We start from the raw sequence: 24,351 nt of genomic DNA on the forward strand, positions 1-24,351 counted from the left end.
TTTGTTTCTTCCAACACAACAAGACAGACTATGGCATGTTCCCCTGCTACAAAGCTGGAATGGGGAGAACCAAAGGGCCTGCAGCTCATTCACACTGAACCAGTTTGTTTTAAATGTGGTTTAATGTGATGTGCAAACCAGGTCATAAGCAGTACTAAGAGTTGAGTTGTAAATCCTGTTTACAAATTAAACAGAACTAATGATGATCACCTGCAATGTCAGTCTCTTTGTAGAAATAATCCCAATGAACCACTGAACAGTATCTTAGTAAAACTACCTCAAGTCCGTGCGTGCACACACATGCACACTTGATCGTAACAAAATCTCGAAGTAGATACTTGAGTCATGTTGTTCTCTTGTCCTATGAGATACCAAATGAAAGGGCAGGAGAAACTATTCTTTCCAGTTTTAGTAGCGTATCCAGTATTTATACCCGAGTGTCAGTTGCAGTTTTCTGTGTTTACTTGCATGTCCATTTGCCGAAGGTGCAGTAACGTGCCATCCAATGGAGTGTATTGCTACAGGTTTTAAGCAACAAGTCAGTGGCGCTTTGACTTCGCCCACAGATGGGTGCTTTCCTTAACAACAGTAATTTCATACCTGTGCAGGCTCTCATCTGGGGGGCACTCTGTGCTCTTGATTTAGGGACCACCCTGAGTGATGTCGTGATTGATCTGGTAAAAATGCTGCTCACCTTTTTTAAAAAAGCTACATTTTCAGGAACACGTGTGCCCAATTTGCATAACACAGAACCTTTTAGACAGATCCCTTTTCCCTATTCACTGATCCTGTTTCTGCTGGAGTGCTGCCCATACAGGAGAAGGAATTTTCTCAATTTCCTTTGGAGAGGCTGTGCTATTTGAGATCACCCATAGGTTAGAGTTAGTTATTACAAATGTGGAATTGGCAGATGACAGAAAGCAAAGCAGGTCTATTTCAGATGCAGTATCCTACACATTAGACTACATGCACTAAATTTTTTCCAGATGCTCAGCTGTAATTGGCCTCTTTGCTGAATGCCTGTATTGTCATTTCCTTTGGAAATCACACCTCATTCCCTATATTGCCATTGTCCTGTGCTGAAAAGCAGCAAGCACTCCTGTTAACTGAATTAATCTCCAATAAATTCCATCCTGTCTATGCACAGCCTTGCATAATTGTTAACAAAGTTAACCTGGCTTGAAACAAAGAATGCAGAATCCATTCTGCACTCTACCTTGCAGCAATATTATAGAGATAGAATGTGTTTCCCTAGGGGTAATTTACACATGTGCAACTTTGTGCAGCCTTGCTTACAAATGGAGATTCTGGATAAGATTTCACTAAATATGCACACTAAGAAACACTTAATCTTATTGAACCAGCTTTATTTTCGGGGGTGTATGTGCGTCTAAACTAGTTTAAGAGCTACATGAAATCTTTTCCCATTCAGACTTAAAACATAACATTAAAAAATTCAAAGCTTTAGGCATAGAAAATAGTGGTTTATATCATACTAACCAGCATGTGGAGGGACGCAGGTGGCGCTGTGGTCTAAAACACTGAGCCTTGGGCTTGCTGATTAGAAGGTTGGCGGTTCGAATACCCCGCGACGGGGTGAGCTCCCGTTGCTCGGCCCCTGCTCCTGCCAACCTAGCAGTTCGAAAGCACATCAAAGTGCAAGTAGATAAATAGGTGGGAAGGTAAACGGTGTTTCCATGCGCTGCTCTGGTTCGCCAGAAGCAGCTTAGTCATGCTGGCCACATGACCCGGAAGCTGTATGCCGGCTCCCTCGGCCAGTAAAGCGAGATGAGCGCCACAACCCCAGAGTCGTCCACAACTGGACCTAACGGTCAGGGATCCCTTTACTTTTTTAACCAGCATGTGATTACTAGGCCAAGATATTAGCACCCCAAACTGAAGTCCACTGTGCCAGCTTAGTGGTTAGTGATTGCTTATGTAACGTCCAACACAGTTTGCAACACTCAGGAGAACTGGTCCCCTCTGAAATAATGTTTATTTAAAATTTTCAGCCACCCATTTCCTATGAAGTTACTCACACTCTGTAAAGAAGAGAGCAGACGATCTAAAGATATCCAGAAACTTCGCTCCAGCATTGCAGTGTAAGTTGGAAAAAAAATTGTAACAAAGCAGAGGGATAACTAGGGAACTATTAAAATAACCTAGTGCATTGAGGAAAGAATTGTCATTGCATTTGTGTAGTGGCTTTGGGGCAGGGGGCACATGAAAATGTAACAAAAAGCTCACCTCCCATTGTAAAGCAATCTTGTGATTTCACTCTGTTGTTTTTTTTAAAAAAAGTGCCAATGCATTGTTGCCATACTGAATTTAGAAGCACCTTGTATGAGTACTGATTCTAAAGCAAATACTGCTAACTAAAACATCCCTAGTCTGTTGATGTATGGCCTTAACCATAGGGCAGTTTGGATTGTGATACTCTACAGCAGTGGTTTTCAACCAGTGTGCTGTAGCACCCTGAGGTGCCTTGAATGATAGTCGGGGCGCCGCAGGCAATGCTGGCCTCTGTCCCTCTTTCCTCCCCTCCATCCTCTGATGCCCTCTTATGTCTCTGCCTCCCAAAGGCTTGCACAGCTGTTTATTGCAGCAGCCCTGGCTCTAAGCTCCCCGGGCAAATGGTGCCTCTGGGGCTGGTCAGGGGGTGCTTCCCAGGCCCCTGTGGGGCAGTGTGAGGAGGCCTCTCTCTTTGGGGCAGGGGAGAGACCAGGGTTGGCAGCTGTGGCTGCCCAGAGGACTCCCAAGGAGAGGGGAGATAAGAGAGGAGAAGAGGCTGAGGGAACACTCCACAAGGGGGAGGGTGTTTGAAAAAGGGCGAGTGGCTGTCAGCTCTGCAGGCAAAGGGGTGACATAACTGGGCTGCTGAGCCCCACAGGGGTGCTGCAGAAAGAAGGCAATTGGTCAAACAAGCCATGTACTCAAAAAGGGTGAAAACCTCTGCTCTACAGATACTCCCCACCAGCTAAATAGGCTAGCTGCTGAAATAACCAGCATTCTGAGGTCTTTGTAGGACTTGATGGGGATTTCTAGAACCTTGCTGCTAATGGTTCACTTGTTTTAGTAAGCTGCTTCTCTCAAGTTTGTTCACTTCTTTCATGTAGCCGATCTGCTGCCATTGTAGTTGATTGATTGATTCAACTGAAGAACTAGACAACACTTGCTCTGTTTGTTGTTGTTTTTTAAAAAACCACATAAAATTAATCTTTCTAAGTGTGTGTTATGGAAACTTTTAAAGTTTCTTTTTTTAAAATATAAGACTTACTGTTTTTGCAGTTCTAATAATCAGTTCTAAATCCACCCCCAGCCCAATACCAGCTTTCAGATGCATGATGAGAGACAGACATGGCAGACGGATTTGTTAAGCTTTGTTTGATACATTCTCTGGGTTCAGTGTCTGTCCATTCACCTGTTCTTTGTTAAGGATATATAGGCTGAAAATCAGCAGTACTTCAAATGCTTATCTATTGTTTTATGCAAGAGAACTTCTTTTTGTAGTGTCAGGTGAGTGTATATAATACCGGCACCTTTTAGTTTTTAAAACCTCATATCTGGCACATCTTGCTCCAAGAATGGTTTCTAAACTCAATTTCCCCCCATGCATATATTTCTGCAGAGTTGGTTGTGACACTGATAGAGTGCAGCAGAGGGCTTCTCTACATTTCACATCCTTTCTGGACTCAATAATACAATTTCTCCTCTGTGGTAATACGAAAAAAAGCCACTGATGAAATAACATTACTTATTTTTTTATAAAGGTTTTGTGGTCTGATCCAGTTTCCAGGCAGCATGAGAGAGAAAGTACTGTTTCAGCTCCTCCTCCTCCTTTGTCATCCATTTCCTGTTGTAAGTATTGGAGATGTTGGTTAGGAACTTGGAGGTGTTGATCTTTTATTGCTTGTGTGGTTCTCACTAAATGTAATAGTTGGGCAACTTCATGACTATTTGCATTTCTTCTTCCATAATGTATTTGTAAATCACTACCATCTTCCTTGAAGAGTGCTCTCAGTTTAGCAGTTGGGCTCACCTCAGTCCTATTATTTAATGCACAGCAAACAACCCAGCTTTAAAGTCCACTCTTAGGCATATCTGGCTATTGAACCAGTATCCTGTTTTCTTGACCTACATAGCTGGAAAGTAGAGTGACTGTATATTCTAATTTACTGTGCTGGTTGACTCCGGAGTGCATGTGTATAGAGCAAGCAGTACATACAGATATGAGTGTTAATGGTACCCTAGTGCTTTAGAAGCTGTGATTTTCTGGACATGATACAAGGGTGTTCTTATCCAAACATTTAATCTCTTTAGAGTAATTGAAAGCTATTCCTTTTTCTACCTCCAGATAAGAAAGGCAACAGCCAGTAATGTCTATGAAATGCTCATAACGTACAGTGATATTGCTGAACCGGATATTATAGAGGAGGTCATGACAGTTCTAAGTGACACTGACTGGTGAGTTAATGCAACTACACCTACAACCTTATGCTGACTCCCAACCCTTGAGATTTAACCCTCCATGTTGGAGTTGCAGATACAACCGGACAATGTGTGTTACAATGATGACCAGGGAGGTTTGATGCCAGTTCCGATTCACATGAATCTGGAATACAAACTTCATTTGATGCAAGGAGTGATCTTGAACTGCATTTGCTTATGTTGTAGGTTTATACACCACCTTTTGAGCTAATTGACTACCAAGGTATCTTATGCAATTATACAATACAAAAACTATTAACTCCTCTCCTTCGGTGGCTGGCTGCTAAGAGAAACACTCGAGGGTGGGTGATGTTACTGTTGAAGCCTCTTCCTTTTTTTTCTGAAGCGGGGCTGTCACTCATGAGTGGGGCTTTTCCATAGCTCCTGGCTTTGTGTGTGTGTGGTGCACAGTAGTGAAGAGATATACTTGGGGAATGTGGCATCAAAACCTCTCCCTACAGCTTATTAACTAGCGAATTTAAACTGCATTTATGTTTGCTTAGCTTGTGGACTACTTAATTCATCATAGGTTTACTTATCCCATCTTGGATGGGTTGGAGTAAAGTTTGCTAACAAGTATTTGTGATGTGATAGACTTTGAATCTGTCCGTATAACTTGATGCTATTTTCCCTCTCCAAACAGGGATGCAGAATTGTCATTTCTGAGGAAGAAGCGCAACTATCTCTGTGACTTAATGAAAGTGCCCAAGCCACAACTAGTAGCTAAGGTAAAGTTTTTAAAGGATTCATTTAACTGACTGTGAATATTTTTGGGGATTCTTCCAGGAAAGACTTGTGACCTGCACATTTAGCAAAGCCCACAATTTCAGGGCAGGATATTCAGTTTTGCTTCAAGCCTAGCCCTCTTAATGCATGTGTGGAACTGCCAAAAAGCAAGTGCTTTATAGCTCCCTTCTATTCTCTTGAAAGCATTCCAGACTTCTGGTGCTTAGCTACTTGAGAATGAATTAATACAGTGCAGCTGGCTCCAAAAGCGGGCTTAAATTCCACTCTGAATTTTACAAGAAAATATGAACATCATAGCATCTGTCTCTTAGATCCCAACTTTAGTTCAAAGAGAGGAGGCTGGGTGATTATTTGTTCCAAAATAATTGCAGAAACACCAGTATGAGTTTAATAAGTCAAAACATGGATATGTGCAACCCAGGTACTTGTAGCAGAACTCATGGCTCCTTCATGCCCACCCCTCGTCAAGCTGGGCTACGCAAAACTAAGCCATGTGAACTTGGCTTAATGTTATTGTATGAACTGAGCCATTAAAAAAAATTATTTTATTCAAATTTTCCATGAACAAGTGTGTATATATACATATTTGCAGCCAAAAGAAAACAGCAGAAAATGAACAATCAATGACCAACATTCATTTGATAACCAGTCATATATTTGAGTTGTTTGACAGCAGTGGTGGACTTTCCTTCCCTGGAGGTTTTCAAACAGAGGTTGGATAGCTATCTGTCAGTGATTCCTGATCTGCAGGGTGGCCCTTGGGGTCCCTTCCAACTCTACAATTTTATGATAACCGTGACAGAGAAAACAATACGCTGTTGCCATATTCTCTGTTGTTTCTTTTAGTACCAAATCTCAGCGATGCTAATTTGAGGTTTTAAACTAAAATAGGAAAATACTGACATTCCATAAAGTGGTATCCCGTTCAGAGTTGCTTCTCAACACTTGGGATTTGAAAAGTGCGACCTGTGTGTGTGCCCATCTGCTCTTCGCAAAGTAGTTTTGAGTACTGGTTGAATATAGCTGTATCCAACCTGCAGTGCTTGCTGCAGTTGTTTACATTAATGTAAGGTATGTAACCTGTCCCCAATATGCACTTAATTCCAGGTTTCTTTGCACTGAGGTTTAATACTGCTTTCAGGAAGAAGTAATGTCCAGGCAGTTAGTGACACCTGTTAAATGACAAATGGGACAGAAATATCCTACAATATGCAATAGGAATACAACAATACATTAGTGTTCCTGGTTTGGTGAAGGGCAAAGTGGTTGTGCAGCAGCAGCAGCAGCAGCAGCAGCATCAATGGAGGCATGCAGTGACGAGTTGTTGCTCTAAGCCAGAGCTGGGCTTTGTTCTCTGAGGAATGACTGGTGGTGATAGTTTAAGTATGATTCTATTTGCTGGTTGTGTGTGTTTGTGTTTGCCTCCCAAGTGACGATGGAATAGCAATTACAAAGAAATATTCAAGTTAAGATTTAACTAGGACCAAAAAATGCTGAGTCTTGAAAGCTGTTTTGCATTTCCTCGGTATCAAAAGATTTGAAAAGGGTCCCATGGCTCTCTGATCTAAGACTGACAGCCACATCTGCATCTCTTTGTGCTGTAGCTGAAGGCTTCTCTCTCCACAAGCTGGAGGAATTTTCACACAAGGTTGATTCCCTACTACCCTGTTTTTCAGAGGGAGTGTATGAAAAATATGCAAGTGCTATCCAGCTTTCAGAGCTCACATTTCACAAAGAGAACCACAGAATGCCTTATAAAATAAGGAAAGAACATTTCATGTGTGTATCTTTTACCAACTCTCTTGACCTCGATTCACCTTTTTTAGCGGGGTGGGGGGGCAAGCTTACACTTGTAGCCATGAAAGACCCCCCTCTTTAATATAAAGAGAAGTGTTCAGAATGAGTATTTTAAATACCTAGTAGTTTAATAAAATGGCATATCTTGGTATACAAAAGTTGCTACACGTGCAACTTACGTAGTGCTCCAGCTGCACTCCACAATGTATTGTAAGCAACTGGAGCTTACATGTGTTGCTCTGAACAGGGGTAATAGATAATTTGTAATAATATTATTGGTATTGGAGCTGGGCGATAAATCAAGGAATCGTCTGGAACTGATACGGCTTCTAGATCACGATACCGGCTTCACACTTTTTGAGCTGCCAATACATCATGGCTCTACATACAGCACACATCACTCCCGTCTCCCTGCGTGCACTGTGCTGGCAGGGGCTGGGGAGCCACAACGTACCTGCAGCTCAAAAAGTCCAGCCATGGGTAGGCTGTGCGCCTGCCGCCACCTCAGGTGAGCTGGAAGCAGGCTTCCTTAAACTACTCCACCGAGGGGTGGGTGGGAGGCTGCCTGTCTGCCACCAGTGGAACAGTTTAAGGAAGCCCCCCCCCCCACCTCTGCCTCATGTGAGCTGGAGTGGGGGGGGGGCGCTTGATAAACTGATGGGTACGGGAAGCTGCTCACTTACCGTATTTTTTGCTCTATAGGACGCACCTTGTTTTAGAAGGGGAGAACAAGAAAAAAAATTCTCCCCCTCTCTGCTCAGCGCCTCTTCAGCAAAGTGGCAGCAGAAACTGAGCCCCTTCCATTTCTCCTCCTGCTTCACTGAAGGGGCGCTGCGCAGCTCTTCCTCTCTGCTGAAGCCAGGAGAGTCTTGCTCTCCAGGCTTCAGCAAAAGCAACGCGAAGCCTCCGGAGCATGGAGGGAGCGCTCCCCCTGCGCTTTGGAGGCTTCGCATTGCTATCGCTGAAGCCAAGGAGTCTGCATTCGCTCCATAGGATGCACACACATTTCCCCTTAATTTTTGGAGGGGAAAAAGTGTGTCCTACAGAGCGAAAAATACAGTACCTTATCAAGCCCCTCCCCAATGTTCTTGCTCACACAAGCCAGAGGAGTGTGGCACTGGGTGATGTATCTCTGCTCCTTCTTCCTCCCCTAAGGTGGGAAGGAAGAAGCAGCCAAGATACATTTCAGACATCGTAATATATCAGTGAATTGTGGTATTTAGCTTCTGATATCATGATGTTAAAAACCAGGTATCGCCCAGCCTTAATCAGTAGTAGCATCAGCCCTTCCATAAGGAAACTTAATTTGTTATGCATAGATTTAAGATGCATAGATTTAAGATGCCTAAGCTAACTGTTTGACACCACATCTGTGGAACTGAATAATCTATTTTGTTTCAAAATAAGCTCTTAATAACTCATGGCCCTTCCTTTTTTCTGCAGAGCACATAATTGAAAACAGTCAATATTAGGAAAACAAGTTCTTCAGAGCAGTAGATACAACGGCGGAAGGAGCTACTGTCACAGCAACTTGAAAAGTCAGGATTGTGGAAGCGTCTTTTCAGAATCTGTGTGCAGAAGGGGTTTTAAACTCAAATGTATGTTAACAAAACAGAAGTCGATATTTCTAGTCACTCCTTAATCTCTAACCACAAGATGGCAGTTTGGCCACATGATATTCTCTTGTCTTTCATGTTCAGTATGTATGCTGATGTTTTGTGTTTCTTTCCCTGAACTGGATTAAACATCTATTGGAAAGATCATCCTACCAGCATTTCCTGTATAGTCCATCTTCTTCAGCTGTTAGCTTGATTTACAGTGAATATTTAATGCACTAGTAAAGGCAATTTGTATGCACTAAGGGACTTTATCCTGTCAAATGAAATTATGTACCACTGTTTTGTAAGAAGAACCAATGCATAACTCCAGTTGCTGTGCACAGAAGGGCAGCTAGCAGCTTTGCTGTATGGGAAAGAGGAGAAACACACACACCAAGCAAAAAGGTTTGTTTGTACGCTTGGTATGTTAGCAGAGCAATGTGGCACAATGATGTTCAGGAAAGGGACTATTGATGTTCTTGGCATGTGTGAAGGGCACCAAAACAATGGGATCATAACCTAAATTCATTGTGTGATTTCAACTGGAAAAATGTTACCTCTATAAACAGGAAGTACAGCTGACTCTCCTGTCCCACCACCAATTTTATATGAAAACTCTCAGCCTGCCATACAATAACATTATCTGGCAGTGCTCAGATACTGACTCTTTTAATTTAGTTTATTATATATTACAAATAATAATATAGCACCCTTCAGTTCTATTCCTAGGGCACTTTACAAAAAACCAAAGCTAAATACCAGAAAAGCAGCCAAGAAACAGTCTGCAGGTTTCAGACTATGTCTGAAAAGCCTGGGGATGTTTTTTAAATATCCTACCTGGAGCTACCAGGGCAATAAACTGCTGTAAGCTGCATCCAAAGAATGTTTTTGGAAATGTTATTTCCCCCCCACCCACTTTTGGCTATGCAAAAATGGTGCGAAATAAATTTGTCTAGACTGGAGAACCAATGTGAGCGCCTCCCTCTGATACAGAGGAACAACCAGCTTATGTAGAAGTAGTTCTTGTTATCACAATGGACTTCACTACTATGGAACAGGAGTGCCCTAAATGATTAGTTAATCTCACAATAGGGGGGAAAAATATAATGGAGACTATTTCCAAGCACATTTATGTAAATTATATTCTAATTCTCATGTTCGACTTTTACCTAGCCTGAGGATAACGTGTAGCCTCTTTAAGCCTGCATATAACCACAAGCATCACACAGCATAGCAGGACTTTACCTTAGAGGAGCCTCCAGCTCTCCCTGCCCATGCTGGAATTACACAGGCCCTCACCACTTCTTGATACAAGGGCCGACTGTAAATGCACCCTTCTAAAAAACAATGCAAGAACAATTGGGTGTGTGTCCCCTACAATGTTAGACGTTTCAGCGTGTTAGCTGGGGTAGGGTGGTCACAATCAAAGTTGTGACTTGTCTCATTTCCCCCAATGTGCAGGTTGTAATGGATCAGCAGGATCTCATCCTGCTATTCCTTTACAATGTGTGCATAGTGCAAAGGAGTGACATCCTTGAAACGCTAGCAACTCTGAGGGAAACTCCTTCTGTGCACCTTCAGATCGAGAGCAGCATTCACAGAACAGAGTTTAGATTGTATACTAAGCTTTGCTGTCATTCCACCATCATCTGTCCCCCTCCTTTTTTTAAGGGAATACAAGTAGTATTTCACCTTTTAATTTACTAATACCTGTTTTGAGGAATTCCTTTGGAGGTAGGGGCAGAAACAGTCTAGCGTCTCCTCTGGTTTGTCTAGCAACATAAAGCCTTCCAGTGCGCCACATTCTTCAGTTAAAATGATAATAATCCACAGCTTCCTTCAGATTCAACACCTTCAAGTTTTCCTCAAACTGTCCACCTGTCAAATCCTGTCAAAACAAAAGATCAATTAGTTGAATCTGTCTGACATACTTAGATTACAAAGATCCTTCTTTACAGGAGTGTATATGGTTGGTTTTCTTTTTGTCTGGTTGGTTGGTTGTAAGTCACTCTGGGTTGATGTGGGCAAGTTAAAGGCTGTACTAAGAGATACCGATAATAGTTTGCTCTCTCTTCCTTCTCAACCCTCGCTTCTTTTCCTGCCCCGAAACTATGTAAATCCTCTAGCATGAAACCACATCATTTCCGTGATCCAAGCATACAATATTAATGTTTAGTCACAGCAACAGTCATTGTCAGTTGAACTGAGTCCAATACGGGTGTGTAGGATCCTCTTCCTAACATGCTGAGCTTGTAGGAACATTTTGACTACAATCACACTGCAAAGTCCAATAATTTAAGGACTTAAAACTTGAGCATTTCCCATTTCATGCCCTTTTACTGTATGGGGGATACCTGCATATCTTACTGGTAAGCCTGAAGGGAATTTATTATCAGTCCAGGATATTGGGGGGGGGGGGAATGCAAGTCTGAAATAAATTTGATCCATGTTACAACCATTACTATCTATTAATAGAGGTTTCATTATTCCAAATAAGAAATGACCACAGAGCATAGCCAGGGGCTTCCAGCCAATGGGTCATATAGTATGACCAATGGGTCATATAAATACTGGCATATCAGAGCTCATCAGGTCTCCCATCCCTCTTGACCAGCGGTTCTCAACCTGTGGGACTACAACTCCCATCATCCTTGAGCTCTGGCCTTGCTAGGTAGGGATGATGGGAGTTGTAGTCCAACAACATCTGGGGAGTCTTGACACTTGCACATGCTAATGACATTGCTGTCCCCCACCCCCTGGACATATAGAACTCTACATATTCTGTGACCTACCCCCATGTCCTTTATGGAGTAATGTAGGGGGAGGGAAGACTTACACTGCTTTGATGCTTTGTAAAGGCAGATTCCTTGTGCTTGAACAGTATTGGCATAAACCTTAGAATGTGCTGTAGCACAGTTCTGATCAGGCACTATCCCTTCCCGTGAATGACTTGGGGGTGGGATTCCATCTGTTGCAGAACAGCAAATGTCCCAGCACCTGATGTTCCACTATACCCAAACAACGACGATGGATTCAATACTAGGTAATAGGTAGGTCAAGGAGAATGCAAGGCCCTTAAATTGACCAGGAAGTGAGCAACACCAGCTTTCATGGTGATAGTGATTTCAACAGAGTGCATAAAAGCAAGTAGGATAGCGAAGGGTATAGGTTAAAAATGGACAGAGATGGGCTAAGGTGAAGGAAAATCTATTGCTATTACCAGAACTACTGTCTTGCAGATGAGGACCTAGACCTACGGGGGGGGGGGGGGACGACAACCCAATAGCAGAACTACATTTTTGACCCACAGATTTCAAGCGACTTAAATAACATTTTGACGACAGCTCAACATATTAGTGATTTGGTGGATTTTGCATAATGAATGGGTTCTTTATTGAGAGCTGCTTTCACCAAGCAACTGGACTATTAACTCTGGCTACTGGTGATTCCTCCAAATCCTACCTACTGTACGAAGAGGAACTTTGTGCCTACTTGCCATCCTGCACAGTCTAATGTGATGATACCCTCCACCCAACCTTGTGATTGGCAAGAAAAGCAGATGACATCATTCGCAACTTCAGCGTTTCTCTTGAGCCTTTAATTTCAGGGTGCTTGTAATTTATGTTTCCAGTGGGATTAGCCTTAAATAATACTCCATCATTAAGATTAGTAACAACAAAGGAGCTACTGCTTCTGAGTATGAATAAAGGGTAATGTAACACTTTTGAAAAGTAGGACACTAACATGAAGCTTTGCCTTAATTCGATAGTCCCAAAGTGCATGCAAATTCCACAGATGTCAGGAGAACATACCTGCATGGAAGCCTTTACAAAGCTGGATTCTAGTTGCTACTTGGAGACCTACAGCAATATCCACCACTTAACAAAGCGTGTTCCCGTATTAAACCATGGCATGAGATGGTGAGCCTTCTCTCCTAACACAATCTTTACAGAGCTGCATACAATATCTTCAACCTAAAAACCTTTTGAATCACAGAATTCAAGACATTGTGCCACCTCAAAAATCTGCCCTATTATTAAGCTTCAACTGTGTGGACAAAGAACTGGAAAAGTTGGGTGATGATTGTGCACTTCTCTCTCTGAATTTGACCCAAACACAAAAGGAGTGCAGAGTCAAACTGGATTAAGGGCAACAGCAAAAAAAATATTCTGCTTTGTAAGTGGATAGACTTTAAAGACATGCACAATGAAACATGGAGAGCAACATTCTCTGCTTGATCCAGCTGAAACCCTTTGCCTTCACGTGCTGAATATTTTTTTTACTGAATACCCAGTAGGGTGTGCACTGGGTAATTCTTCCTACCAAGCAAGACTTTAAAGAGAATGCCAAAACAAGCTAGCCAGGAGCTGCTTTCAGGATGGAAGGTGCGCCGCACAGCTGGCAATTGTAGAAGTTCCACCCATAGGTTTAAACTGTTTCCAAAGCAAACAGCCCAGGCCTTACAGTCATCCAAAGCTAAACGAGAGCCTGTTTCTCACATCTTAACACATAATCTCTGACAGACCATTCATTCCTGGGGGTGGAAAAACCCTATTTCTCTCAGCCCAAAATGTAGATACTTGCTTCTGGATAATTTTGCCAGGACAGCCAGGTTCCTTCAAAGACAGAGTCTTAATGAGATTCTCCATTGCTAAGTATCTTATTCACAAAGACCTTACAACTTAGTGAGGCCTGCCAGTTTGGTGACACAAAGCCAGATAGCCTTGTGAAGTGAAACTCAGTAAAGATGAGAGTGTGGCAACATGACCAAGTCTGTTGACCTTTTAAAGCCTTGGTCACTCCCTGTCTATAAGAACTGAGAATTCAGGGATTCCTTATATGTGGTAGCATATAATTCCATAGCAAGGACTCTTGATATTGGGGTTCCTGCGACAACTTACTCACTGAACTAGGCACAAACCAAAACTGGGGCAGAATGGAAACAAAAGCTGTATTTTTATTAACAAACTCAACGAGGGATGAAGCTTGATGGTTTCACTATTAAAGGCACAATACTTATTTTCAGTAAGAAATGCTGTTTCGGGTTTACACAATAACTTAACTTACAATTCCCCACACAAAACTGCTTCTATTAAATCTATTTCTTCCTAGTATGGCTATCCACTTTTACTCTGCCCATAAAACACCTCTAGCACTTTTCTAGGTACTTTCCCCCCATGTGAGGAAACTGAACTGCTTTATCCTGCTTCAAAAACCCCTCAGCAGGCCCTGCCTGCCAGTTAAGCTGTCAAATTCTCTTTTTACCATCCGCATCTCCTGATTGGCCACTTTTCTTCCCTGTCATGATTGACTAAGAGTCAATCGTAAGCCCCCTAAGTCAGAGTACTGCACATTATGTGCTGTCATGCAGGCACGCCACATACCTGGGCGAATGCCCATAAAATTGCACCCCAGCACTCCTGTGGTGCAGCTCTGCAATCTATAGGGGTGCAATTGGCCCTGGAGTTTAGGGGCCCAGTTATAGACTCATACTAAACCATTAATAAAACCTAACAATTCCATTAGTCTCAGCCAGTGCTGCATTAACTATTTATAGATCAACACACTCCTGTGACCTTTTCGTAGTTCACACCCTTGTTACTACATGACAGTAATCTGGCATAGCTTCCACTTCTGAACTGGCAAGATAAATGGAGTGAGTGTCTAGTCATTCTGTGCTTTTAAGCTACTACCGTAATTTCTGAGGCCCAAAGCAGATGGGGGGGGGGGGGGAGGAGATGCTGAATAAAAACTGGCCAGGGGGGGAAATCTCAGCTACTTTCATACTGAAAAAGTATGTGACAAAACAAAATCTAGCCTATGATATTTAAAAGGAAACTTGGTGGAAATTATGCAGAAAGGAAGGGTGGTGGCAGGAACAAAAACAGTATAACTGGCACTTGGAAATTACGATTTATAGATACTAAAAATTATGTCCCCCTGCTCCCCTGCCCATTAGCAAGGGAGATTACGATGGAAGCAATGGCAGAGCACATGCTCTGCACGTACACAGCCTTAGGTATAAATCCCTGCCATCTCCTATTCAAAAGATGTCTTTGTAGCAGGACTCGGAAAGCCTTCCGCCTTTGCCCTTGAGGAGCCATTGCTTATCCCAGCATGTGGTGAGCAGGATCAGCTGGGTTCATGACAATCAGCAGGGTTCCATGGATCTCATCCCTGGGCTTGGGGCTGCATAGCTAATGGATCGAGATGCAAAGTATTCCATGAGATCTAACCTGCAATGGAAGGTTTGGAAGGAAATGCACTTGGTACGAGACACCTCTGCATCTGGACCAGGACCCTGCTAAGACTATATGGCTAACAATGCTGGAAGTGCTAGAGATGTTCAGGATGCACAAGGCTGGCTATCCAGGCTTCACTAGACCCCCTTCCCCAGGCACCTCCTAAGGAGTTATCACTGATTTCTATGTAATTAAGCAGTATAGTTTTTACTGTGGCTGGAATAACTTGATAAATCCGGAAATGGGCTGGCCATGCTGTGTATGCTTTTTAACCTACTGGTAGTAAAATATAAATGTGGCAGTCACATGTGAATGCATAACCCAGATGACGACGACAACAACAACAACAACAAATCAATCAATCACTTGCTACTGTCTTCCACGTTTGGCACATTGCAGTTAAAAATACAGATGATAGATGTGACCAAATCCAGGACTGATTTGGGTCATGTGAGTGTCTTAGTATACCAAAACCATACAAGCTTAAGGCACCTGATTAAAGGTCAGATCAGAGCTTTCCAAACTTTTCATGTCTGTTACATACTTTTTAGACATGCATCATTTTGTGACACAGTAATTCAATTTTACTAGCAAACTGGAGGTTAAACGAACCCCTTTCCAGCCCTGGGAGGAGCATGGGGAGCATTCACGCAAGGTACCTATACACTGCAGCCAACACACTTAACGTGTCGCGACACACAGTTTGGAAAGCTCTGGGTCAGATCATGCAGCGACCAAGGAGACTGCAAGGTTAAGCTGTATGATACATGGCTCAGTGGGCCATAAGCAGGGATCAAACAAAAGGAGGGCAGAGAAAGCAAACACCACACTGAATCTGGGGAATGTTTTAAAACTGAAATTAACAACTCACAACACCACATCTGCCAAAAAAAAAAATTAAAAACCTAAGTCGTCTTTATCTTCATCTATCATATACGAGCTATGCTGCTTCTCATCAAATGAACACTTATGTGCAATTCTGACTTTATTTTACTACCAGAGAACTGGCGTCTCTTCCATCTGCAGCAGTTTTAGTACTCATTCCCTTTCATTAGTATGTCTCGACTTTTTCAGAATCCTCTCCAGGTTGCCAGCATGTTTCTTGAACTGTGGTGTCCAAAATGGAACATTGCAAAGCAACTGTACCGTTGCTTGCCCAATGCAGCAAAGTCCTGGTTTGCAATACTATCTCCTAGATAAGACGCTGAAGTTTAAATGCAGCTTATAATGGTTGCAGCTTTTGTGCCGCAGCATCGCAGGGCTGAATCTGGCTTCCCACTACTCATTAAATAAGGCTGCCTGCCTGTGGCATTTTTCCCTCTTTTGCCCCTCTCCCTTCAAACACTCCCTGCTGTCCTTTCTCTGCAGGGCTCACTGTGTGCTGCATCTCCCCCTTCATCTCTTTCAGGAGTGTCAGCAGAGGCTGGGGAGGAGGAAGGGCTCATGTATTTGGGGAAAATTAAATACACAGCCGTGTGGTGGGTTTGTTTTTCATCTCCTCTTTCATATGTGGCCTGTGCAGAAACGAAAGTTCAAGGGGCCCAGAAATACATCTCGGTCTGAATCCTCGGATTTATCCTTAGCCTGCATTATATCACCATAGAGCAACAAAAGTTCAACTTCTCTCAGCAAGTTTTAACCAGTTTAGAAACCATTTCCTCTGCCATCAGGCCTGCAAAGAGGGGACTCTTCCAACCCTTAGAAACCACAAGTCACTTCTTCTTGCTGGTAAAGAGAGGCGGGGTGAGGTTTTCAGCTCAAACTGGATGCGAAGCAAAACAAGGTCTGCTTCATGCAAAGTGAGAACGGAGGGGAAACAGAAGAAAGGCATTTCCAGTTGGCAAGTCATATAGCTGCTGTGAAGCGTTTTTTAAAGGGGAGTTTAAAAATTCCTGACATGAAATGCAAAGGGTAACTCTCAATGCAACCAAAGTTTTAAGCAGTAATCAAAAAAGCGCCTTCTTGTTGTGCGTTCTCTGAATTGATCTATGCTCATCTCCAAGGCATTCTACCAATATTCGATAACCATCTGTGTCTTAGTATACTATTAATCATGTTTCATAGGTGATATAAACAAGTTTTTCAACATTTTATAGACAAATGATTAAAAATTTGCATTAAACCAAACCAAGGTGATGGACAATATCCTATGTATGTATACATAAGAATGAATAGAAATTGGCGTTTTTTGGACATCAGTGTGATGTGAGGGTGGGAGAGGCTGTTTCCATGAATTTCTGCAGGCTCCCAGAAACAACATTTGTCCTCTTCCCACTTCTCAACACCCATTCCACTCTTGCAATTGCTGGCCATGTGACCTGGAAGCTGTATGCCGGCTCCCTTGGCCAATAAAGCGAGATGAGTGCCACAACCCCAGAGTCGGTCATGACTGGACCTAATGGTCAGGGGTCCCTTTACCTTTTTAACCTTATATAATGCTCCAAGTGTTCAAAGTGCTTCACATACACCATGGCAAATGAATCCTGGACAGCAGGTATACATTATCCCCCATACTGCAGAGGCTGAGAAATTGTGACTTCCTAATGCTATGCAGTGAAATTATGTCTATTATAAGACTTGAATCAGGGACACTTGCATCAATTCTTACCTAGGAGGAGCAGCATTTTGGTTTAACTCTACTACCTGCCTGCTGGTGCAGGTCTGCTTGGCAACATCAGATGAGAAATAGGCTGATCCAGTTTAGGTGAAATGTTCAGAGTGGGGGGAAGGACACCCCATCTATGAGTAGCAGGATAATTTGCACCACGTTAACTATCACATCCCCATCACTAAGGAGAGATATGCAACTTTAATTAAAATCATCACCTTGCCAACAAAGGTCCGTATAGTTAAAGCTATGGTTTTCCCAGTAGTGATGTATGGAAGTGAGAGCTGGACCATCAAGAAGGCTGATCACCGAAGAATTGATGCTTTTGAATTATGGTGCTGGAGGAGACTCTTGAGAGTCCCATGGGCTGCAAGAAGATCAAACCTCTCCATTCTTAAGGAAATCAGCCCTGAGTGCTCACTGGAAGGACAGATCGTGAAGCTGAGGCTCCAATACTTTGGCCACCTCATGAGAAGAGACTCCCTGGAAAAGACTCTGATGTTGGGAAAGATTGAGGGCACAAAGAGAAGGGGACGACAGAGGACGAGATGGTTGGACGGTGTTCTTGAAGCTACCAGCATGAGTTTGACCAAACTGCGGGAGGCAGTGGAAGACAGGAGTGCCTGGCGTGCTCTGGTCCATGGGGTCACGAAGAGTCAGACACGACTAAACAACAACAGGTAGTGGTTTCCCTCTCACAGTGCAGGGCAAGAATTAAACCACAGGGGCCATGTAAATCATTCCTCCCCTGCTGATTTCTCAAGAAAACAAAACAGATTTTAGAGCAACGCAGGCAAAATTGTAGTGGCTAATGACATAGCTTCCCTCACCCACCTTAGTGTCACTATTCACAAAGTTAGGAAAAGACACCTTGTAACACCAGAAAAGTGAGCCCTAAAATCCATCCTCTTAAAAAGAGATGTTTTTTTTTCATTAATGCATGCATTTTTATTCTCCTCTTCAGTAAAAAAAGAGGACTTCTAGACTTCTAGAGCAGCTTACAAAGATCAGAAATACCATAAGACAGTCCCTGGGCTTATGATAGAAAAGACACAAAAGGAAAAAGGGGGTTGGGGGAGGAAGGACACATTATTTATAAAGAATTGGGTTTTTTGAAAAAATGCAACTGCAGCTGCAGCTCTCAATAACAAATGAGTTTGCTTGGGTGAGTGGTTTGATATGGTGCTTTTCTAGGTAATTTAAAACTTTAGCATTCCTCTTTCTGTGTTTTTCTGACATGACTGAGCACCACTTGAAGGCAGCAAAGAACGCACTGGCTTACCAGATGGGCTTCAGTCAACAAAAAATATAAAGCCAGTAGTGGTGCAGCCCTGGCCCAAACCCTCAATTTCACACTTCCTTTTACCTGCCAATATGAGGACAAAAGATTGCCCCAAGTTGGGACAAACAAAACCAAACTAGTAATAATTGCGTGCTTTATTGCAACTGAAAGCACAACTTTTAATTTGGTGTGGATTCCACACGCTTGCCTTAGATAATGAAATTATACTCACCAACTTGACACAAATAATGAAAGGTGGGGAAGCATCTCTGAAATGTAGTATAGGGATTCTGGGCTTGGGATTTTCCTGCGGAGAGAGAAGCACGTTTCTTGTTAGCTTCTATCCCATAGCTGCATTGCAGCCCACTAAACTGAATGGTGTAATTCCTGCCCTAGTTTGGGTTCTGTGATTGTGAACTGCCACGTGCGCTACTGTGTTGTCAGTGGTTCCTTCTGCTTGTGCCTCTTCCCCCTCCGTGGCTCACATGCAACAATTTAGTTTTGCTCTCCCTAGCTTATCCTCACCGGAGCTAAGTGGAAATACTCCTATCTCCAGCACTGTCATTTTGAGAGGAACCAGCATTTAGGGCTCCTCCTCACTCCCATAAAAAGATAGAAATAATACCCCCAAAGATATCTCACTTTCCTCAAAATATTGTTTTAGCCTCTGCATATGAAGTCCTGGTCCCTCGTTAAGCAGGCAGCAAATTCCCATTGATGCCAGAATGAGCAGAATCCAGCCCCAGAAGCAGCATCCTTCCTTTCGCTGGCCTAATTTATTGACATAACAGAAGCTAATTCACAACCTACCTTCTCTCCCCCGCCCCACAAAAAAACCCCCACCCGGTTTCCCCTCTTCTACTGTATTAATTTTACAGCCTCCCATTCAGGGTAACTGTCTGGCAAAGAAGAGGAAAAGCAGCAGGAACTGGATTTCCTAGTGGGAAATGTTCTGTTTAGAAATTTAGTTTTGCTTCTCATTCTTCGCCATTCTGTATTTCTAAGGCAATCTTTTCATTCTGAATAGTTCATTCTCTTCTGACTATTCACTCTCACCCAAGATGACAGCCATTCATAAGGAGAGTGAAGGCTGCCAGCTAGTGTTCAGGAACGGGACAGAGAGCCCTTCATTCTACTATGGGCCACTGATTTGGTAACAAACCAAAACCTCCATTTCTTTGTAAGGTTGTTTAGAAAGCTACGCTAAGCCGGCCAATAATCTCAAATCAATGTTCATATTACAAGATGAAATATCAGCTTGCATGGATGTCCCCTTGCTTGCCAAATGCGCTGTGGGATCTGTTCCCATCCTGCAGCCCTTCTCAGAATCTAGCTCAAGTCTAGGATCTCATGGGCTTAGAATCCTTAGAAGCCAAATGTCTCTTTCAAAAAAAGCAAACCACCATCACCACCACCTCCCGCCTCCAGGTTTCATGACTGGCAAGACCAGCTTGGAAAAAAATATAAGCAGTTTCTGCTCGAGTTTAGAAACAGGAGCCGTGTGTTTCTTTCTAGAAGCTGAGATGATTCCCCCCCCCCCCTTTTGACATCTATCACAAAGTACCCTACCATTTCCTTTTCTACTTCAACAGCTAAGGGCCTGACATATAAATCCAAATTCTACAGTGGTTCCCAATTTTGCAGCCCAAATAAAGCAGGCAACATAGAGAATTTTAGCAATATATCCCAATTTGTATATTTAAATGCAACAGCAGTTACGTTTTCTGATTTTGTATATTTTGATGCAATAGCAATTACGTCTTCTGAGTCCAACATTTATGCTTCTCTGTGCGGGATTTGCAACTTCTCTCACAACAACTATATTAAGAGTTAAAGAGCTGGTGATGATGCATTTTTAGACATTGTTCCTCCACAGTGATTAGACAGAAATTCAGAACATGCATTTATCGGGACAGATACCAACCTTAGATTCTTCATAAGTATAAAATCCTTTTGAGATTTTATTTGTATCCACATCACAAAATGCAGCCACCTAAAGGAGACCAGAAAGAAAAGAAATTAGGGCAACAGTTGATCAAGTGCTATTTAGCAACAATGGGGATATTGAACCTATTTCATTTAATTGTTGCACACATCTCTCTCTCTCTCTCTGTGTGTGTGTGTGCATGCGTGTGTGTACACGCACACACTACTAGGCTGTTTTAATAGTAGTACAAAACAACAGTTCCATAATAAGTGAGCGTGAATCACAATGTGCTTGTATACAAGAGTCACGCAGCAATGAGCATATTTACTTGGATAACGTAAGCAAGTCTAGAGGAAGGGGTGTCTGTAGGTGTTTAAAATTAAAATTAATGAACCAAGCTATTTCCTCCATGCTGTTGGCAGGTCCTAGTGAAAGACACCATGTAAAACACAGTACAAGTTAAGGCTACAATGATGGGCAGTGATGACAGGACCTGGCCTTTAAGTTATCTTAACTATTGCCCAAATGTCAGAGACCATACACACAGCGCCCCAACCAAGTTGCTAAAAAATGGTCAAGATCAACAAAATTTCTCCTTCCACACACTACTCCCATGGGCATCTATGCCCAGCTTAAAGTAGCCACTTTAGCAGTTTAAAATCCATCTGCTAGCAGGATAGAAGATTGATGAGCTCTCAACCCAGAGCCAAGAATATTAGAAAATGTATTCTGAAAAAAAGCAAAACCGAGGAAAGAGAAGCTACATCTATCGGAGGAGGGAATAAACTGTTTCAACTTAAAGTTGGTTCTATCAAAATCGTATCAATTTATTGAGAGCATATTCGCCTTTCTGGGTTGTTGTTTTTTTTTTAAGCACACACAACTTACAAGGAAACAGTAAAGCGATTAAGATGGTGTGATAACTCCAAGATGGAACATGATGTTTTTGCAGAATCACACAGGGATCTACGAAAAAAGTTCAGTAATGCAGTATTTATAGATCAGGCTAAACGAGCTGTGTAATAAAGGGTGCTAACAGCCATCTCTGAAGTCTTGCTTTGCCATCTAGGCTTGTATGTTTAATATTTATTCACTCAATTTTTTACCTTATTTATTGCTGTAGATCTGACCGAGAAGATGACTTATAATAAAAACCAGAAAATAATGAATATAGAATGCAAATAGTGGTGTGTTTGGTTAAGGTTTGTAGTACCTGAATAAATAACAAGAAACTCCCTTTTGACACAGGTGAAAGAGAAGCCTCCAATTTTTATACAGTTTTGCTTGGATTAATGGTGCACTTTTTTTTTTTTAAAGGGCCACCACTTGTGAAACATGTCATTGTTATTCCCATTTTCACATAGGAAGAACTGAGGCTGAGAGATCAACTTGGCCACAATCCAGGCCTCCCAGATCCAATTTACAAAACTGAAGTTAGAGCACTAATATTTGGTATAACATTGAAAAAAACAAAAACCCAACATAGCACTTGATGAATATTTCTGTCAGTAAAAAGAAGTGAAAGCAACCTACAGTACACAATCAGATGTATGAAAGTCTAAATCTGAGGCCTCTGTATGCATAATTTTCATTCTTTGGTAGCACAGAAACTGTTTAAAATAGTGCACAAACAGTCTCGGAATAGGTACTTCCTGCACTAACCTATATCCCACATGGGTGGTCTAGTCTTAAGATGCTTATTTTTGTGCCATCACTATTTACCTTTTAATTAGAAGGGGGGGAAGAGTCATGTAGCAAGAATTTATGCCTAATTGTTTATGCAATAAACAGAACTCTGGGTAAGGGCTTACACAAACTGCTAACTTGAAAATACTAGGATTGAGCTATACACTTTATTTATTTCCCTCCGATCAGTAGGCCCCTATGTCTTTTATGAAGACTGCATGAAGTATTGCATAATATATACCAAGAAGGCAAATGTTCTAACAATCAGAAAACACAATATTCCAGGGAAAGGGTCATAATTCCACAGCTCCTGCAATGCCTATACGATCTCATGTTGAGTGAAAAACAGTGTCTGGTATATTGAGCAGACACTGCTCTTGGCAGACACCAATGAGCTTGACTGCCTCCGGTCCAACTGCAAAATCATCTGAAATAGCCATGCTTTTGTGGGGAGGGGAAGTGGAAACCAGGATTCTAAATCAGAGACAGGGAACCTTTGGTACTTCAGATGTTATTGGATTACAGTTCCCATCATCCTTGACTATTGGCCATGCTGATGGGAACTGGAGTCCAGCAGCATTTAAGGGGACCAGGTTGCAAACTGTCTGCTGCAGAAGAAACTATGGTCATGTTTTCTTATTGCCCAGTCCAACTTCCTTCCATAATCTCCCCACCCCTTTTGTTTGATGTGGAAGGATTCAGGAATCAGGTATATATATATGCGCATGGAAACCCAGGCCCCATGTGCACTAGCTGCTCTTGAGATAGTCATATGATTAAGTGTAAAACTCTGGAGAGTTTTTTTCAGCCAGTTCAACTGAACGCGCATAGCTCTTCAGACCTTCAACGTAACTGCATGAAGATCGTAAGAGTAGCTGGATGCCTGTGTTGGGACCAGAGCTTGCATAGATACCTTTGTGCATTTGGGCAAAAGCCCAGGAAATGTGCACAGCATTTCCAGTCCTTCTGATATGCATTATTTTATCCATAAACTCACAGAATAAACTTTAAACAAGTCTGAAAAAAATCCAATTGCATAGTATCTCCAGTACAGAAAACTTTATGGACTTGCACGTTCCCATATGTGTAGCCTATATTGCTTATGTTGTGCTTTTCTCATTAAATCTGCTTGCGTTGAATCAATAAGGGGAATAAGCTCATAAAAGTAACCCAAACATTCACGATGCTGAAGCTGGACTGACAAGCAAAAAGCAGACAAAACAGACCCTATAAGCATCCAGTAAAAATCTGGGTTTCTATCTACAGCTGCAACCTTGAGGTGAATCGGATGTTGTTTTTTTAAAAACAAAAAGGGTCTGTTCAGCTTCACTCTTGCAGAAATGTTATAACTTTGCCCTGTCAATCCCTTGAATCTGAGAAAGGTGCAGCTAGGAAGCTGGGCTTCCTTAAAACTGCTCAGACATGAAGCCCATAAAACTGAACGTTAAAGCAACAGTCCATGGCATTATGTAGGTTGGTCCATGAAAATGGTCCCTAGTTAATAGGGTGTGGGAGACAAAGGTGCCCTGACTGCCAAGGGTACACGTCTCTGTCTTTTGTAGTGTTTGATGTGGGTGGGAAACAGGTTGATTCCTCCTGTTGTTCAGCAGGGTCTTCAAACTAGAGTTTCTTCTCCTATCCAGGCTACCCTCAGACATGAAAAGGCACCTACACAGCCAACAGTGTGTAATGGCATGGGTGTTTACATCACTGAGCAGCTGTAAAAGATCAGAATTGTTGAATTCATGATGCATTCCAAAAAACCATCCTACTATTTATACTGAGCCATCAAAATCTTCATGGTCAACTGCCCAGCATATGAATGTCAGCATGGGGTAGCTTCCAAATAAATGCATGTTGTTGTTTAGTCGTTAAGTCGTGTCCGACTCTTCGTGACCCCATGGACCAGAGCATGCCAGGCACTACTGTCTTCCACTGCCGCCCGCAGTTTGGTCAGACTCATGTTTGTAGCTTCG

At 42.4% G+C, this 24,351-nt stretch overlaps 2 protein-coding genes across 9 annotated transcripts in view; one reads left to right on the forward strand and one right to left on the reverse strand.

Annotated features, from left to right (window-relative positions):
- The window catches only part of TBCD (tubulin folding cofactor D), a 122,147-nt gene extending 113,347 nt beyond the window's left edge, over positions 1-8,800 (forward strand). For all 4 annotated transcript variants that reach the window (XM_081848643.1, XM_081848646.1, XM_081848645.1 and 1 more), the window contains exons 36-40: positions 2,013-2,102; positions 3,771-3,858; positions 4,355-4,464; positions 5,132-5,216; positions 8,476-8,800. In XM_081848643.1, coding sequence (XP_081704769.1) covers positions 2,013-2,102; positions 3,771-3,858; positions 4,355-4,464; positions 5,132-5,216; positions 8,476-8,484 — 382 coding nt within the window. In that variant the 3' untranslated portion in view covers positions 8,485-8,800. The remainder of the gene's footprint in view (positions 1-2,012; positions 2,103-3,770; positions 3,859-4,354; positions 4,465-5,131; positions 5,217-8,475) is intronic.
- A 145-nt stretch (positions 8,801-8,945) lies between these two features.
- Positions 8,946-24,351, reverse strand: part of B3GNTL1 (UDP-GlcNAc:betaGal beta-1,3-N-acetylglucosaminyltransferase like 1) — a gene marked incomplete at its 5' end in the record, with an annotated part of 167,449 nt that continues 152,043 nt past the window's right edge. For all 5 annotated transcript variants that reach the window (XM_081848750.1, XM_081848749.1, XM_081848751.1 and 2 more), the window contains 3 exons: positions 8,946-10,518; positions 18,995-19,069; positions 20,687-20,755. In XM_081848750.1, coding sequence (XP_081704876.1) covers positions 10,438-10,518; positions 18,995-19,069; positions 20,687-20,755 — 225 coding nt within the window. In that variant the 3' untranslated portion in view covers positions 8,946-10,437. The remainder of the gene's footprint in view (positions 10,519-18,994; positions 19,070-20,686; positions 20,756-24,351) is intronic.

The sequence above is a fragment of the Podarcis erhardii genome (genome assembly GCF_964252035.2).
Source record: "Podarcis erhardii genome assembly, chromosome: 2".
NCBI classification, from domain to species: domain Eukaryota; kingdom Metazoa; phylum Chordata; class Lepidosauria; order Squamata; family Lacertidae; genus Podarcis; species Podarcis erhardii.